We start from the raw sequence: 16,088 nt of genomic DNA, 5'->3' as shown, positions 1-16,088 counted from the left end.
CACCATTTATTAAAGAGGCTATCTTTCCTCCACTGAGGATGGTGAGCTCCTTTGTCGAAGATGAGGTAGCTGAGTACATCTGCATTTGGTTTTGTGTCTTCCATTCTGTTCCACTGATCCTCAGGCCTATTTCTTTGCCAGCACCATACTGTTTTTATCACAGTGGCTTTGTAGTATAGTTTCAAATTGGGAATTGTTACACCTGGTGCCATGTGTCTGTTGCCTAAAATGGCTTTTGCTATTCTAGGTCTCTTATGGTTGCAGATGAAGTTTTGGATTTTTTTTTCTAGTTCTGTGAAATATAGTGTTGGAATTTCAATTGGCAATGCATTGAATGTATATAGCAGTTTTGGTAGTATGGCCATTTTCACTATGTTGATTCTTTCTGCCCAGGAGCAGGGGATATCTTTCCATTTTTTTATATCCTCTTCAATTTCTTTTTTCAGAGTGCTGTAGTTTTCAGAAGTTCTCATTCTTTATGGCTGAGTAGTACTCCATTTTATTTTAAAAAACACATTTTCTTTATCCAATCTCCAGTTGATGGGCAACTGAGCTGCTTCCAAGTTTTAGCTATTACAAACTGTGCTGCTATAAACATGGGTGCACATATATCCCTGTGGTATGATTTTTTTCAATTATTTTGGGAAGATACCCAGCAGGGGAATAGCTTGGTCAAATGGGACCTCTAATTCTAGTCTTTTGAGGTATCTCCATTTTGATCACCACAGTGGTTGCACCAGTCTGCTCTCCTACCAACAGTGAAGGGTTCTTTTCTTCTCACATCCCCACCACTGCCTCCCTTCTTTCAAAGTAAATTTACCAAATAGCAAATACTCAGCCTCTGGGTACCTCCTGTTCCTAGAGAGCAGCTATGTCCAGCAATAACCTTGCTTTAGCTTTTACAATACTCTTCATCTACAGCTACTACAAACATCTGAAATTCTGAGATGTGTGCTGAGTACAATCTGTGACTCAAATGAAGTCATTCAAATGAAGTACCAGTGATCATACTGACTCAAGTTTTTTGAAAGGTGTATTTAAAAATCCTAGATTCTCTATATCTTAATTACTATGCCAGTTAATTTTCAACCTGATTGGATTTAAGAGATTTCTAGAAAGGTGCCTGGATCACAGTAGCACTACCCTCATCAGAGGATTAAACCACTGGTGTTCAGAGCTCAGTGTACTTAAGGAGGTAGGGTACAGCTGGAGGAAGAGAGTCATGGGGACATGTCTCTGGAGGGGGCATCTCTCACTGGAGCTTCTCCAGTGGCCATGAAGTGAGTGCTTTGCTGCATCACACCCTTCAGCAATGATGCTCCTGCCTTGGAGTCAGATGACCATGGACTGAAACCTCTGATACCTTGAGCCAAATAAACCATTTCCTCCTTTAACCTGTGTATGTCAGGCATGTTGTCTCAGAAATGGGAAAACTGACCAATATAGTGACACTGCGAGTAAACTGTTACACATTTTTAGGGGTTCTGATGACTTGAAAGAAAAATGCTGGAAGTTTCAAGGCCAGTAGTTTATAGTGCCACAAAATAAACTGGAACAGAAACACTGGAAGTCACTTCTCAGACTTAATTTCTCACTTATTTTCTTGGAGAGATCTTACAAAACTTCCATGATCCTAAAACTTAACCAAAAAATTACTGTTGCTATTACTGCTCATATTGTAAAAACCATCTCATGGGTTCTTTATATAACCTGCACAGCTATTAATGTGGACGCCACTGCTATTTTCAATGTGTGAGTTATATAAGCTGCATTTCATTCTGAATCAGAATTGGGATGTTTTCATCGTCATTTTTAGATTTTGTCATAATAAATGGATATGTTCAAAATATAAGACATATGAATAGGTATAACTGATATATGAAATTAAACTCTGATGTGAATTGCACAGGAAGAGAAAGCAGCTCTCTAGAACTGATAATATCTATACTACAAAAAAAACCAAAAAACTAACAAGCAACAATAATTTTTAAAAAAGAATACTATAGTGAAGTGTATCATTCCTATTAGAAGAAGCCGTTCATATTATAGTCAAGGAAATGTGTTAAATTAATTTTTTATATTTACTACAGTGTTTGTAGCTCATTAACAATAGTTTAAGGTTACATTTAAAACATAAACTATTTTCTCCCAAATGGTTACTATGAATACATATAATATATATAAAGCAATACAATAATAACCTATTTCTTCTAAGAATTGATGAAGATATTTAGGACTTAAAACATTCATTTAGAAACATTTAACAGAGTAAAAATATATTTACTATTTTCTTTCTAAACTTTGAAATATTCTAAAAGGCTATATAATTATTCTAATAAAAGGAACACTGCCAGGTATTTTTCGGAGTGGAGCTTCTGTTCTGAAACAACTGCTTTCAAAACTGTTCTTTATATGTCAATGAATACCTATATAATATTTATTTTTTAAAAGTAAGATATTATAAATTTGTAAATCAAACTAATAAAAAGTATACTAAGGGTCAAAATTAAATTTAGTTATAATTAATTGTAAATGTCAAGACAAATAATGAAAATGAACATTATTAGACTCCCTGTTACTCCACCACTACATCTATTTAGGTTTTCTTGCTAAGGTAATGCCCTGTGGCTCTGTCTGCAGCCAAGCCACTCTCCCTGGCTCCAACCAGCAACTTTATTCCACTCACTGTTGGCTTTTGGTGATTATTTTCTCTATTGCAAAAATGGCTAAAAATATAACTATTCGAAAGAACTATATTCTGCAGTTTCAGCATGTTTTCTTAAAAAGGAGAAGTCCTTAAGGACTACTTCTAAAAGGATATCCTTATAGAATACATAAATTCTCTTTTACTCTGAATAATAAGATAGTTGTCATCAAATGATCATAATGAGATATGTCACTTCAATTCATATTATGTGTACTTCATCACACTTACACTATACAAATAAAAGAAACAAAGTGAAAGCAGTAATTCTAAAGAAAAAGCAGAATGACATTTAAAAATAATGGTAAATTATTATTAAAAAGTCATAAGATCCTAATAAGATTACTGACATTTAGAAATGGGAAGAAAGGAGCTAAAAGTGTAGGGAAGGTGGGATGGGTACGGGAAGGGTAATAAGGGAAAAGAAAAAAAATGTGAGATAATGAAAAGATGAAAATAAAGTGTTTGTAGATGGGGAGGGGAGGAGGGGGTGAAGGGAGGGCAGGGGTAAGGGGAAAAAATGAGAATCAAGACTTGTCATGTAGAGGTACAAGATCCCCACAATGAATGTAACTGTACTGTATCCCTAAAATGTACCAATAAACTCAATTAAAGCTGACAAAAAAAAAGTCAAACATTCAAATGGAACAAAAGCAGACAGGAAAGCAGCAAACATAAGATCTGTGTTAAATGAATCTGATCTGTGTGACTGAAAAAAAATCAGAGTTTATCCCTTGATGCACATGGTTTAAACATATGATATAGCACTGCATTCTTTCTAGAAAGACCATTTGGAAATAAAATGTCAAGAGAAAACTGGTAAACATGAGTTTCTGTATTTCATAATCTATAATAGTCTAACTCATAAAGATTTGTTTGGAGCAGCTTTTGAGAGAAGGTTTTGCTATGTAGTTCAGACTGTCCTTTAAGTCTCAAGCCTCAGCCTCTCAACTGCTGGGATTACAAGCATGCACTGTCACATCTGGCAAAATTATTTTTTGATCCAAAGATCATTTTAGCAAGATTATAAAGACTCGTTTATTTCACTTCTACTGTAAAAACAGGGAGCAGCTTGAAAACTTCTAAGGAAAAGTTCATCTCTGGAGTAGAATATGGTATAGTAATTTAGCAGCCATATAAAGTAAGTATTTACATTTTAAGAAATAGACAAATGGGTAAAAATATTAATGAAAATCTTGTTGACAGAAATACTAATTCTTACTTCACTTTAGAATTATCGCAGGTAACATTATTCTAGAAAGAAGGTTCCTGTGTGCATTGCTTTGACCAATTAACATATGAAATGCCATTGAGAATTGGTTTTCAAACTTACTTGGTTAAAGTCTTTTTGTCTCAAGTATGTAATTGCTTTGTTTATCTCCAGATCATTGGCTAGCTCCACATACTGAGAAGCTTTCACAACCTCCACACACCTATAAAAAAGGGAAAGCATTAACAAGTCACCTGGTTTCATTTTTCAGTATATTTATGCTGTTAGTTTTCTTAACAGTGACCTTAGGCTTTAGGATTTTTTTGTTTTGTTTTGGTGTTGGGATATAACACAGGGCTGTGCACGTGTTAGCCAAGTGCTCTACCAGTGAGCTACACTCCCAGCCCCAAAGAGTTTGTAAAGTGTCCAGTGCTCTGTAAGGGTGACCATTTGATTTCCTCTAATATAGGAGTTAAGTTACTAAAGTGTTCAGATCTAAACTAATTATCTTATTCAATTCTTATTTCTCACAAGGACCTGAGTTCAATCCCTGGTCCCCCCCCAAAAAAAAAATTCTTATTTCTCTATCTCTAACTCTAATTTTTTTTAATATTTTAAAATTTAGTTTCATTTTTTTTTGTTAGTGTGATAGCAGTACATAATGTTTTCATTTCTTATGTGGAGTTAGTACACGTATGTAACACACCTTAATTCCATTTTTCACCCCTTTTCCTTCCCTTCCCCTGCTCTGCATGTCTTGATCCCCTTCTCATTTGAGAAAGATTTATCTTTCTACTTCCTATTATCTATTTTTTATTTTGATCCTTACTTATAATTTAGGTCTCTCCTATAAGAGAAATCGTGTAATATTTAAATTTGTGTGTCTGATTTACTTAACATTATGATCTCAAGGTGCATTCATTTTCCTTCACTGACTCAAGTTTAGCCTTTTCATGGAATAGTAGTACTCTCATGTGTAAATACATTTTCTTTATCCATTCATCTGTTGATGGACATATGGGTTGCTTCAAACATTTAGCTATCATGCATTGTGCTGCTATAAACACAGGCATGCATGTATCACTGAGACATCATGCCATTTTTAATTACTTATGGCATTTTAATAAAAACTGGATTGATAGCTACACTCTCTTTTAAAAATTAACTGTCAAAATGATTTCAATTTATAGGAGGTGAAATTGTTTCTGTAGTTTTTTTACTCTCACACTCTCATGAAAAGAAAAATCTTATAAACTTTAGAATATATTTAATTTATGTTTTACCTTGAATAGACTATTATATGTTATCCAAAGCACAGAACATTTACTATTTACTATGCATTAGGCACTGTGTTAATTCCTTTACAAGAATTCATAGAAACCCTGAAAAGTAAGATCATCTTTATTTTTTAGTGGGAAGGCATAAAAAATCTGTGATATACAGATAGAATAGAAGACTCTGTGCCCAATTTTTGCTGAGACCAAAACCTATTGCCCCAAGACTAATTTTTTCAAATTGAGGTTCTGAAACTAATTTAATGGGTTATGACCCTTATTTTAGAAACAGAATAAATGAGGCATGGGAAGATTAGAGTGACAGTGATTAAATAACATACAATTTTAGTTAGAAAGAAAAATAAGTTCAAGAGAACTACTAGAAATTATAGTGACTACATTTAATAACATACAGTACTGTATATTTGCAAGTAGATCTTAAGGGTTCTTGTCACAAAGAAATAAGTATGTGAGGTAATGCATATGTTTACTAATAATCATTTCACAATGTATTTATAGCAAAGCATCATGTTTTATGCCATAAATATATATAATTTTTACTATTGATTTAAAAAAACAGAATAGGAAAAATATCACAGGGCGCTGCACATAAGAACGGCATGGATTATTTCATGACCAGTTTCATTAAGCAAGGTAAACTACTATTTCTTACTGGAAGTCTGGTTTACTAGCCTAAATCATAAATTCAAAATACTTAATGCAAAGAATCACTTTTTTTTTTAATTGAGTTTATTGGTACATTTAGGGATACAGTACAGTTACATTCATTGTTGGGATCATGTACCTTTACATGGCAAGTCTTGATTCTCATTTTTTTCCCCTTACCTCTGCCCTCCCTTCACCCCCTCCTCCCCTCCCCATCTACAAACACTTTATTTTCATCTTTTCATTCTCTCACATTTTTTTCTTTTCCCTTTTTGTTCTTCCCCTACGTATCACACCTTCCCTACACCTTTAGCTCCTTTCCTTCCATTTCTAAATGTCAGTAATCTTATTAGAATCTTATGCATTGTTGCAGAATATTCACACCAGGGAAACTATTCGGTATTTACACATGTGGGACTTATTTATTTCACTTAGGAGTATATCTTCAATATGTATCCATTTTCCTATGAATGAATCTATTCTCTCGCTCTTTTTTCCAGACAGAATCTTTTCTTGAAAACCTGATATACAAAGGAGCCCCTCTGTTTAAAGAGGGAGAGGACTAGTTATCCTGTCTGCTCTGTAACTATATGAACGATCCTTTGTTCCAATCTCTACTCCAATACTAAAAACACTGATGAGGAAGTTCCTAGGACTCTGGGAGAATAGCTTTTGGAAACCACAGGGATGTGTTCAGGGATGCATTACTGAATATATATGTCAGACATGATGTTTGGCATAGGGGCTGTAAGGATGCATAAAATATTTTCCTGTCCTTGTGGAGAAAGCAGACCAGTAAAGTAAGTTCTATGTTAGAACTGTTATAAAGGAACCCAAGAGCACAAGGGTGAGACTCTACATCAGGTTGCAAAAGGGTATTCCAAAGATATCTGAACTCAGTTTGAAGGATAAGCATGAATTGATTTGAGAACAGGGGAAGGAAAGGCATTTCAGGCAAAAGGAATAACAACTCTAAAGTTATGGAAGATCAGGAAAGCTGGAAACATTTAAGAAACAGGCCCAAACATCATATGGGAGTAAAGGATACTCATGAAGTAGAAAGAAAGGTTTGAGAAGTAGGCAGAAGCTCACATCACACAGAGCCTTTATGGAAGGTATGGTACCTTTATGGTAAGAGAAAGAGTTACCCTCAAAGTCTGAGGGAACCACTAAGGATTGTAAGCATATAAGTGATGGTACAAATTCTGTTTAGAAAAATCATTTTGACAGTAGCCCGTGAGATCAGTTAGGAAATACAAAACAAGACACACAGCTAGGTCCTAACCCAGCTGAAAAAGAACAAAAGTTTAAATCAATACAGTGGGTAGAGAGAGTAGGAAGCCATTTTGAGAACTACTAAGGAGTCAGAGTTTATGAGAAACTGAGATCAGAGAGAAACTTATGATCAGAGCTGCTGATCAGATGTAGAGGTGAGGTAGAGGACATAGAGAAGTCTAAAGTGATAGTGTAGACATCTGGATTAGCCAACTGGCTAAAGAGTGACACCACTCACCTCAGGTAGAGAATACAGGAGGACATGCATGCATCAGGTAAGGAAGAAGTATTCTTAGAGTTGAAATGCTGATTTACATACAGGAAGACAGACCTAATTGTCAGTTAGATATAAGACTTCTATAAAATACAGAACTCTAAAATAAACATTTAGGATTCAGTAACATATAAAGACAGAGAGATTGGTCTCAAACTATTTCTGACAGCAAATGTGTGAAGTTTTTGTCCTGCACCAAGCAGTTCTCCAGTGCTCTGAGAATATCACCTGGATGTCCTATAATTTAACCCAGTTCTGGAACTAATGTAACGAAATACAGTTAAGAGCTCAGTTCCATAAGGCTGCCCTTCACTTCAGACACCAGTTGAAAGTAGTGGGTCCCAGGTTACTCTACTTCTGACTCTGTTACAAACTGCAGGTCCCCAAAACCCCACTCAGGTTCAGTGATTTATTTTAGTGGCTCACAGAATTCTATTATTCTCAGTTTATTTCAAAGACTATTAAAAGGAATATAAATTAAAAGAGAGAGATGAAGAGATACACCGGGCAAGGTCTGGAAGGGTCCTCAGCTCAGAAGCTTCTATCTGGAGGAGTTTGAGGTTTGCCATCCTCCCAGAACAAATCATCAACCTGGAACCCCATGAGTTACAGGTTTTAATGGAGATTTCATTATATCGACTTAATTGATTAAATCACCCGTCTTTAATCTCCAATCCCTCTAATCTCTAACTACAAGGTTGGTTCCTCTGGCAACTATCCCTCATCCAGAGGCTATGTGAGTTTTCAGCTACTACTCCTCTCTTTAACATATAAAAAGACAGAGATTTCAAGGGTTTTAGGAACTCTTATATCAGAAACTAAGACCAAGTAATATAAAAGATATTCCTATCACTCCAATATATCACTCTGGAAGTTACAACATTTTTAGAAGCTTTAAATCAGGAACTAGGGGCAGAGACCAAATATCTACAGTATTTATTATGCAACAGTTATAGACAAGGTTATCTGGGGTAAGCAGAGAAGAATGAAAAAAAGAGAAGGCTGAGGGGAAGGGAACAGAATGCTTCTAGGTGGCTAGAGGAGGAAGAATAGATGAATCATTCTGAGGAGAAGTAGCCGACAGAAAACAACAAAAGGAGGATGGTATAATAGGAAGTCGATTGTTTCAATAAGAACAGAACCATCAACAAATCAAATGTCTCAAAAGCAACTCTTCTACTTTTCTCACTTGGTGTTCTATGAAGGAATTAAACCTTACAGAAAATTACTTCAGTCACCTTTGCTTGGTTTTCCTAAGGTAGTACCTGGTTCCTACTGTTCTTTACGCATAAGATAACTTAGAATCTCAGTGCTTCATTATTTTGAGAAACACATACATGAGAAGGGCTGTGAACATCTGGACCTTTAAGGACATTCTACCTTCTACTTAGAGTACACTCCATTCTCCTGTTTTATCCTCAGTCATCATTCAATAACATCATTTATTTTGGGAGCCCTCTATGAGAGCAGTCTACAGCAGGTACTCCTAGTAAGCAATCTCAGAACACCTTGTAAAGCATAACTTGCTATGTTATCACAACACAGCACTTAAACTGCTTTGCCATTGCTAATATAATTGTCTATTTAGCTCAACTTTAACCTTTTTGAAGGCAAATAGTTTTTTAAAAATTTTACTCTACCACTAACCTAAAGAAAACAATATTTGTTTTTGTTGTGGTTGTTGGTGTTCAAATCATTAAAGTAATAAACTATAAAGAAAAAGACCATTCAACGTCATTTGAGAAACTCCTACCAGAAAATAAAAAGTATGGTATACAGTATGCTTTGTTGAATTAAAAATACTTTACAATTTAAGATGCCTGACAAAAATAATACAAAAGATATGAAGTTGAAGGAAATGCAATTAAGGTATCCTAAAGTTCTACCTTCAATGAAATAATTAAAATAATTATTTATACTATATAGTAGTATGTCATGGATGCAGAGTGACATATTTCAGTCTAATACACATTAAAACAGTGTATGGTAATGACTTTAAAACAGTAAACAAATGTACAGTGAAGGGGGAAAACAAAATATTACTGGAATAATTAAAAACACTTAACAAAAGGCAGAAAAGGAGAGAAACAAAAAATACAAGAGGCAAATTGAAAAAAAAAGTAAGACAGGACATAGAAAGCTAAAAAGATAAGTACTTTAAATGTAAATGAGATAAATATCTCCTTCAAAACACTGCGTCATGGCTCATATCTAGCTGTTCCCTAAGAGCCTCATGAACCTTTTAGGAGGTGATTGGATTATGGGGGCTTATAGCTGACTTGCTGTGGGGTCTGGTCAGAGGAGACAGTGACTGGGGATGTGGCCTGGAAGGGTTTAATCTCCATCCTCAGCTCCCTCCTTCACTCTCTCTCTCTCTCTCTGTTTCCTAAATGCTGTGACTTTAGCAGCTATTCCTCTGCCATAGCTCTGTGTATGCCATCTTGCCTTGCAGCCAACCAACCACACAAGGACTGAGACTAATGAAACATAAGCCAAAATAAACCTCTCCTTTAAGTTGCAAGTGTTGGGTATTTTGTCCTAATGACCAGGAAAATGACTAAGACAAACAGATTTTTAGAATACATTTAAAGAGACAAAGCAACTCTATGTGTTTCTTATAAGAGATGTACCTTAAGAACATAGAAAGATGAAAAAGTGAAAAAAAGATGACATATCACAATATCAAAACAAAGCAGACTTGGCAAACTTTAAAAAGATATCACTAGAAATAATAAAGGATATTTCTTACTGATAAAAGGCTTAATCAAAATACACCTATTTTGAACCTGTACATGTGTAATAACATAGCTTCAAAATATAAAAAGCAAAAATTAATAAATGTAAAAGAAGAAATGTAAAATTCTATAACCATAGTAAAAAACATTAACTCATTTCCTTCAACAGTTGGAAGAGTAAGCAAATAAAAATCAATAAGCATACGAAGATCTGAAGAAAACAGTAAGAAACATGATCTTACTTAGGACATTAATCCCAACAATAACAGAACAAGTGCTCTTTTCAGGTACATTTACATCATGTACCAAACCTCAACCAATTTCAAGGAGTTGAACTCATTCAGTATAAATTTCCTGATCACTGTGAAAATAGAGTAGAAATCAACAAGAAAAATGTAGTAGAAAATGCCCAACTTCTTGGAAGTCAACCAACAATAAAATACAAGGTCAATGCACAATATTCAGTTGTATTTGTACACGCCAACAATGGACAATCAGAAAAGGCTACTAAAAACACAATTATATACTTGAACACTTAGGAATAAACATAACCTAGGAAGAGGTAAGACTTATATAGTGAACTTTACAAAGCACTGCTGAAAGAAAACATAAATAAATGGAAACACACTCCACATTCATGGACTAGAAGACTGTAATGTGAAGGTATTAATACCACTTAAAGCAATTTTCAGACTCACAGCAATCCCTATCATAATTCCAATGACATTTTTTTGCAGACGTAGAAAAACCTATCCCAAAATTCACATGGAATTTCAAAGCACTAAGAATAGACAAAAACAATTTTGAAAAGAACAGCAAAGCTGAAGGACTTACATAGTAACTACACACTTACATGTAGTAGATTAAAACGTATCACAAAGTTATAGTAAATCAACACACAGATTAAAAGGGAATCCAAAAACAAACTCTTGCATATTATATAGATTCAGTTTGATGTGACTGTAGACAACTTGAGTCTTAACTACTATGACTGCCTCGATAAACCATGATTAATTTTCCTCACATAGCTTCCCATCATCCTACAGAAAGACAAAACCAGTAGAGTGACATAGGGAGCCTTATAATCAGATCCTTCTTTTCAGCACTAAACTAGATGTCCTAGGCAGTGCACCAGAGCAAGAGAATAAACAAATAAAAAGAAGCATAGAGAGCAGATGGAAGAAAATAAAACTGTGATTACTGGCAGATGGCACAAATGTGTATGTAGATACTCCAAAATTACTTAAAAATAATTATTCAAATTAAGTTAATTTATTAAGGTCACTGGGTAAAATATATAAAACTCAATTACACATCTATATATGAATAAAACATAAGTAGAAAAGTCAATCTAAAAAATGTAATATTTATATATAATACCATCAAAAAATCAAACAGGAACAAATATAACAAGATATATGCAGATTTCTGGACTTAAAACTTCAATATATTATTGAAAGAAAATAGGAAGACCTAAATAAATGAAGGGATATGCCACATTCACACATCAGAACACTCAGCATTGTAAAAATGTCAGTTCTCCCTGCTCTGATCTACTGATACCAGTGAGTTCTCAATTAGTTTTCCACTAACTCAAGAGAATGAGGAGATAAGCCACAGGGAGGGAAAAAATGGTTATAAAACAAAGGACTGTTGTTCAAAATATGTAAAGAACTCCAAAAACCAAATAATAAGCCAAACAAAAATTTTACACCGGGCAAAAGATATGAACAGGTCAAAGAAGATATACAGTCACTAATAAGGATATGAAAAAATACTCAAAATCATTAGAAAATTCCAAATTTAAAAAACAATGCAATTAGCTGGGCGTGGTGGCACACACCTGTAATCCCAGCACTCAGGAGGCTGAGGCAAGAGGATCGCTGTGAGTTCGGGACCAGCCTGGGCTACATAGTGAGTTCCAGGGCAGTCTCAACTATGCAGTGAAACCCTGTCTCAAAAAATCAAAACAAAACAAAAAACAATGCAATTGTTACTCTTATATGGAAAACCCAGAGTATAAATGAGTAAAATAGAGGAAAAATATTAGGAAATAGGAAGAACTTGTTCAAATGGGAAGGGGAATAAAAGATGGGGTAGGGTGAAGGGAAAAGGGACTTAAAAGGAAAGAAAGAATTGAAGGAAAAAATGGTAATAGAGCTTTTGTAAACTGGGAGGGGAGGGGAAAGGGACAAAAAAGAATTAAGATATATAGGTACATGTTCAAATCATCTACAATGTGATCATTATGTATTGTAAATATGTACTAATAAATATTAACTTTTTAAAAAATGCTATCACTGTTCACTCCTTAGGAAAGCTAAAATAATGCTGTGGTATGCTGATGGTGAGGGAAGCTAAGGGTTATGTGGGAACTCTGTACATTCTGTCAAATTACACTGTGAACCTACAACTGTTCTCCCCAAACTAAGTCTATTAATAATTTTTGGAAATCCCAGTTTTTGGGTGGAAATTGGCAATTGATTCTAAAATTTATATGGGCATGACAAGGGTTAAGAATAGTCAAGACAAGCCAGGTGTGGTGGCGCACGCCTGTAATCCCAGCACTCGGGAGGCTGAGGCCTGAGGATCTCTGTGAGTTCGAGACCAGCCTGGGCTACATAGTGAGTTCCAGATCAGTCTCAACTCCACAGTGAGACCCTGTCTCAAAAAACCAAAAAAAAAAAAAAAAAAAAAAAAAGAATAGTCAAGATAATTCTGAAGAATAAATATGGAGAACTTATACTACCTATCCTATACCATTCAGGGTGCAACAGAAAAACACTAAAAAGTGGATAGTTCAGAAACAACAGAAATTTATTTCTTACAGTTCTGAAGACTGGGAAGTCCAAAACCAAACTACCAGTAGATCTGGCAAGGATCTGTTTCTTGGCTTACAGAATGGTATACTTTTGGTTGTATCCTCACATGGTGGAAGGGGCTAGCCAGCTTTTCAGGGTGTCTTCAGAAGGGCACTAATTAAATTCAAAAGGATTCTACCCCCATGACCTAGCTAATTGACCCCCAGAGACAACACCCCTTGTAATACTATCATTTTGGGGGTTAGGATGTCAACATATGAATTTGAGGGAGATACAAACATTTAGATCATAGCATTATTGGATCATCAAGAAATGTTATGAACCACAGAAATTGTAAAAATGGGGGTTTAGTGGACATGTTTTCAGAATGGCACCAAGAAGAGCCCAGCGTCTACATGGTGATCGTGGGTCCAGAAGTAAGTCCCTGTGCTGGGAGCTTATCTCTTCTCTCTCTGTTCTTTTATACTCTTGATGTATTTTCTAAAATAGTATACATTACTTGTCTCACTAAGTTGGCTTTCTTCCCTTTATTTTTTTTCTTTTGATTTTTTGAGACAGGGGCTCAGTATGAAGTTTAGGCTGGCCTTGAACTCTCAGCAATCCTTCTGCCTCAGCCTCCCAGGTGCTGAGATCACAGGTGTGTGCCTCCTTGCCTGGCTCTCCCCTCATTCTTAAGTAAATGAAGTCAGTCTGCTTCGTTAAAAGGGAAACCAGACCAAGGTTAAAGATCATTACAACCGCAGTTACTCTCTAAGGTAATTTACTATAAAGAACATTATGGTTAATCTTTACAACAAATTCACTGCTGCAAATGTTAACTAATAAACTGCTAGAGAAGCAACCCCCCAAAATTTTTTTTGCAGGACTAGGGTTCAAATTTAAAGCCTCCTGTGCACACTAAGTACATACCTCTAATCCCTATTCTATATTTTTAACAAGTAACCAGGGCAATTCCAATGAATACAAAATTTAAAAATTATTGACCTTAAAAAAGAATAGACAAATTTTATGAATGTTACCAACTCCCCACAAAGAATATGATCATTATGTACTATAAACATGTACTAATAAAAATTAAAACTGAAAAATCATCATTGATCTGAAGTATCTGTCTTTAGGTCAGTGAACTTTTATTTTTTATTTATTTATATTTTTGTAGGTCAGTGTACTTTTACATCTCAATTTTAATCGCTACAGAAGAAAACATATTCAACCACTCTTGTTTATTCAACAAATTACCTAAGATTTTCAGACTCTAAAACTCAATTCTTCTCTAGGAAATACATTATACATCAAGAAACAGCAGCCTCTTCAGATGTGAGAAGGAAAATTTTAACACTTCTTGGCCTTTTGGCTAAGATCAAGTATAGTATCAGATGGAAAGTTTAGAATTACTGCCAAACAGGACAGATTAAAAAATGAGGGCACAAGTTGGAATTTATACAATGGAAGCAATTTACACAATTGAAGCAATCATAACAAATGGTAGCACACTTGCCTAAGTAACTAATTACAAAATGACATGAAGAATAAGAAAATAATCTTAGAACTTTTATAATATATAATATTTTCTGCTTGATGAGTGCAAGTCAATATTCATAATCACTTAGTAACAATAGTCTTCAATCAGTAAAAATATAAGTTATGAAAATACCACATTCATACAATTTTACTAAATTTCTCTCTTACCAGTCATATCCTACAGCAAAAGATGTCTCAATCACAGGAGCAATAAGTTTTGCAGCTGTCATGATGTATTTTTCTGCCATGGCTTTCCTAATATTAAAGAAACAAGTTCTATTTAGAAATATGATATAAAATGTTAAATTTATTAAAATTTAAGTGTAAATATTATCTGTCAAAGCTAATATAGCAGAGAAACTTATTAAACAATGGACAACTCCACAAGAAATAAGTTTGCAAGTCAGGTCAAAAACCGTAACTAGGAAACATGATCAGCAACATAACTGCCTTCTAGTCGAGAGTGTTCATTTTTTTTCTGCTCACCGCTCCTTCTGACAAAGTAAAGAAACAGAGAGACAGAAGAAAGACAGGGGCTTTACAGCAGAACTGATACTGCAGTCATGAGAAAGAATGAAAAAAGTGGCCATCCAAGAAATACATGTGCTAAATAGTAAAACATCTTGCTTTTGTATTATCCAGGTATGTATATGTGTGCACATATACATGAGATGCACATTGTCACCATTACTGCAAAATATCAATCTGTATTTAAAGTGGATATACCAATTTATACTAGTGGGTGAGAATTCTCATCTTTCCCTTAGATTTTTCTTGGATTTGTATACACAGAAGTGATCTTAGAATGTATGTCCTATTTATAACCTACTCTTCAATCTTACTATGCCATATCAGTATGGAAAAGTACCTTTCCATGGCATAGACATTATTTCTGTAATTTTCTTTTCATTGAACTTTTTATTTTGAGACAACTGTAGATTTGATGCATTTGAAAAAATAGCAGGAATCCAATGTACTCTTTATTTAGTTTCTCCAATGGTGACATCTGGCAAAATTACAGTGCAGTATCACAACTAGGATTCTGACATCGATACGGTCAACACACAGAATATTTCCACTGTTTCTTCACTTCCTTATGTTGCCTTCCTGACAACCTCTCCTGAAAACTACTAATCTGATCTCCATTTCTATAATTTTATGATTTTAAGACTATTATGTAAATGGAAATATATATATATATATGTATATGTATATATGTAATTTTTAGGGATGACTTTTTACAATTGCCTTCAGATCTTTCCAAATTGTTGTATTATTAATAGTTCATTCCTTTGTATTGTTGACCAATGTTCCATGCTATTATCAATTGATGCAGAAAAAGCACTCAGCAAAACTCAACATCCATTCATCATAAAAATTTTCAGAAAACAAAAGTGTCAATAAAAGGACAACAACATGACAAGAATAAGTCAAAATATATCAGTTATAACCATCAATGTTACCATGCTATTCAATTGATGCAGAAAAAGCACTCAGCAAAACTCAACATCCATTCATCATAAAAATTTTCAGAAAACAAAAGTGTCAATAAAAGGACAACAACATGACAAGAATAAGTCAAAATATATCAGTTATAACCATATCAA

At 34.5% G+C, this 16,088-nt stretch overlaps 1 protein-coding gene across 8 annotated transcripts in view; it reads right to left on the bottom strand.

Annotated features, from left to right (window-relative positions):
• The window catches only part of Ift88 (intraflagellar transport 88), a 141,551-nt gene that overhangs the window by 59,457 nt on the left and 66,006 nt on the right, over window positions 1–16,088 (bottom strand). For 7 of the 8 annotated variants that reach the window (XM_010633791.2, XM_010633795.2, XM_010633792.2 and 4 more), the window contains 2 exons: window positions 14,650–14,736; window positions 4,038–4,137 (listed from right to left, as the gene is read on the bottom strand). In XM_010633791.2, the coding sequence (XP_010632093.1) occupies window positions 4,038–4,137; window positions 14,650–14,736 (187 nt within the window). The remainder of the gene's footprint in view (window positions 1–4,037; window positions 4,138–14,649; window positions 14,737–16,088) is intronic. The other variant, XM_033759938.1, reaches the window with a different exon arrangement.

This window comes from Fukomys damarensis, unplaced genomic scaffold (genome assembly GCF_012274545.1).
Source record: "Fukomys damarensis isolate Sample0158 unplaced genomic scaffold, DMR_v1.0_HiC HiC_scaffold_38, whole genome shotgun sequence".
In the NCBI taxonomy this organism is placed as follows: domain Eukaryota; kingdom Metazoa; phylum Chordata; class Mammalia; order Rodentia; family Bathyergidae; genus Fukomys; species Fukomys damarensis.
The sequence above is the reverse complement of the archived record's forward strand: the minus strand, read 5'-3'. Positions and strand labels throughout refer to the sequence as shown.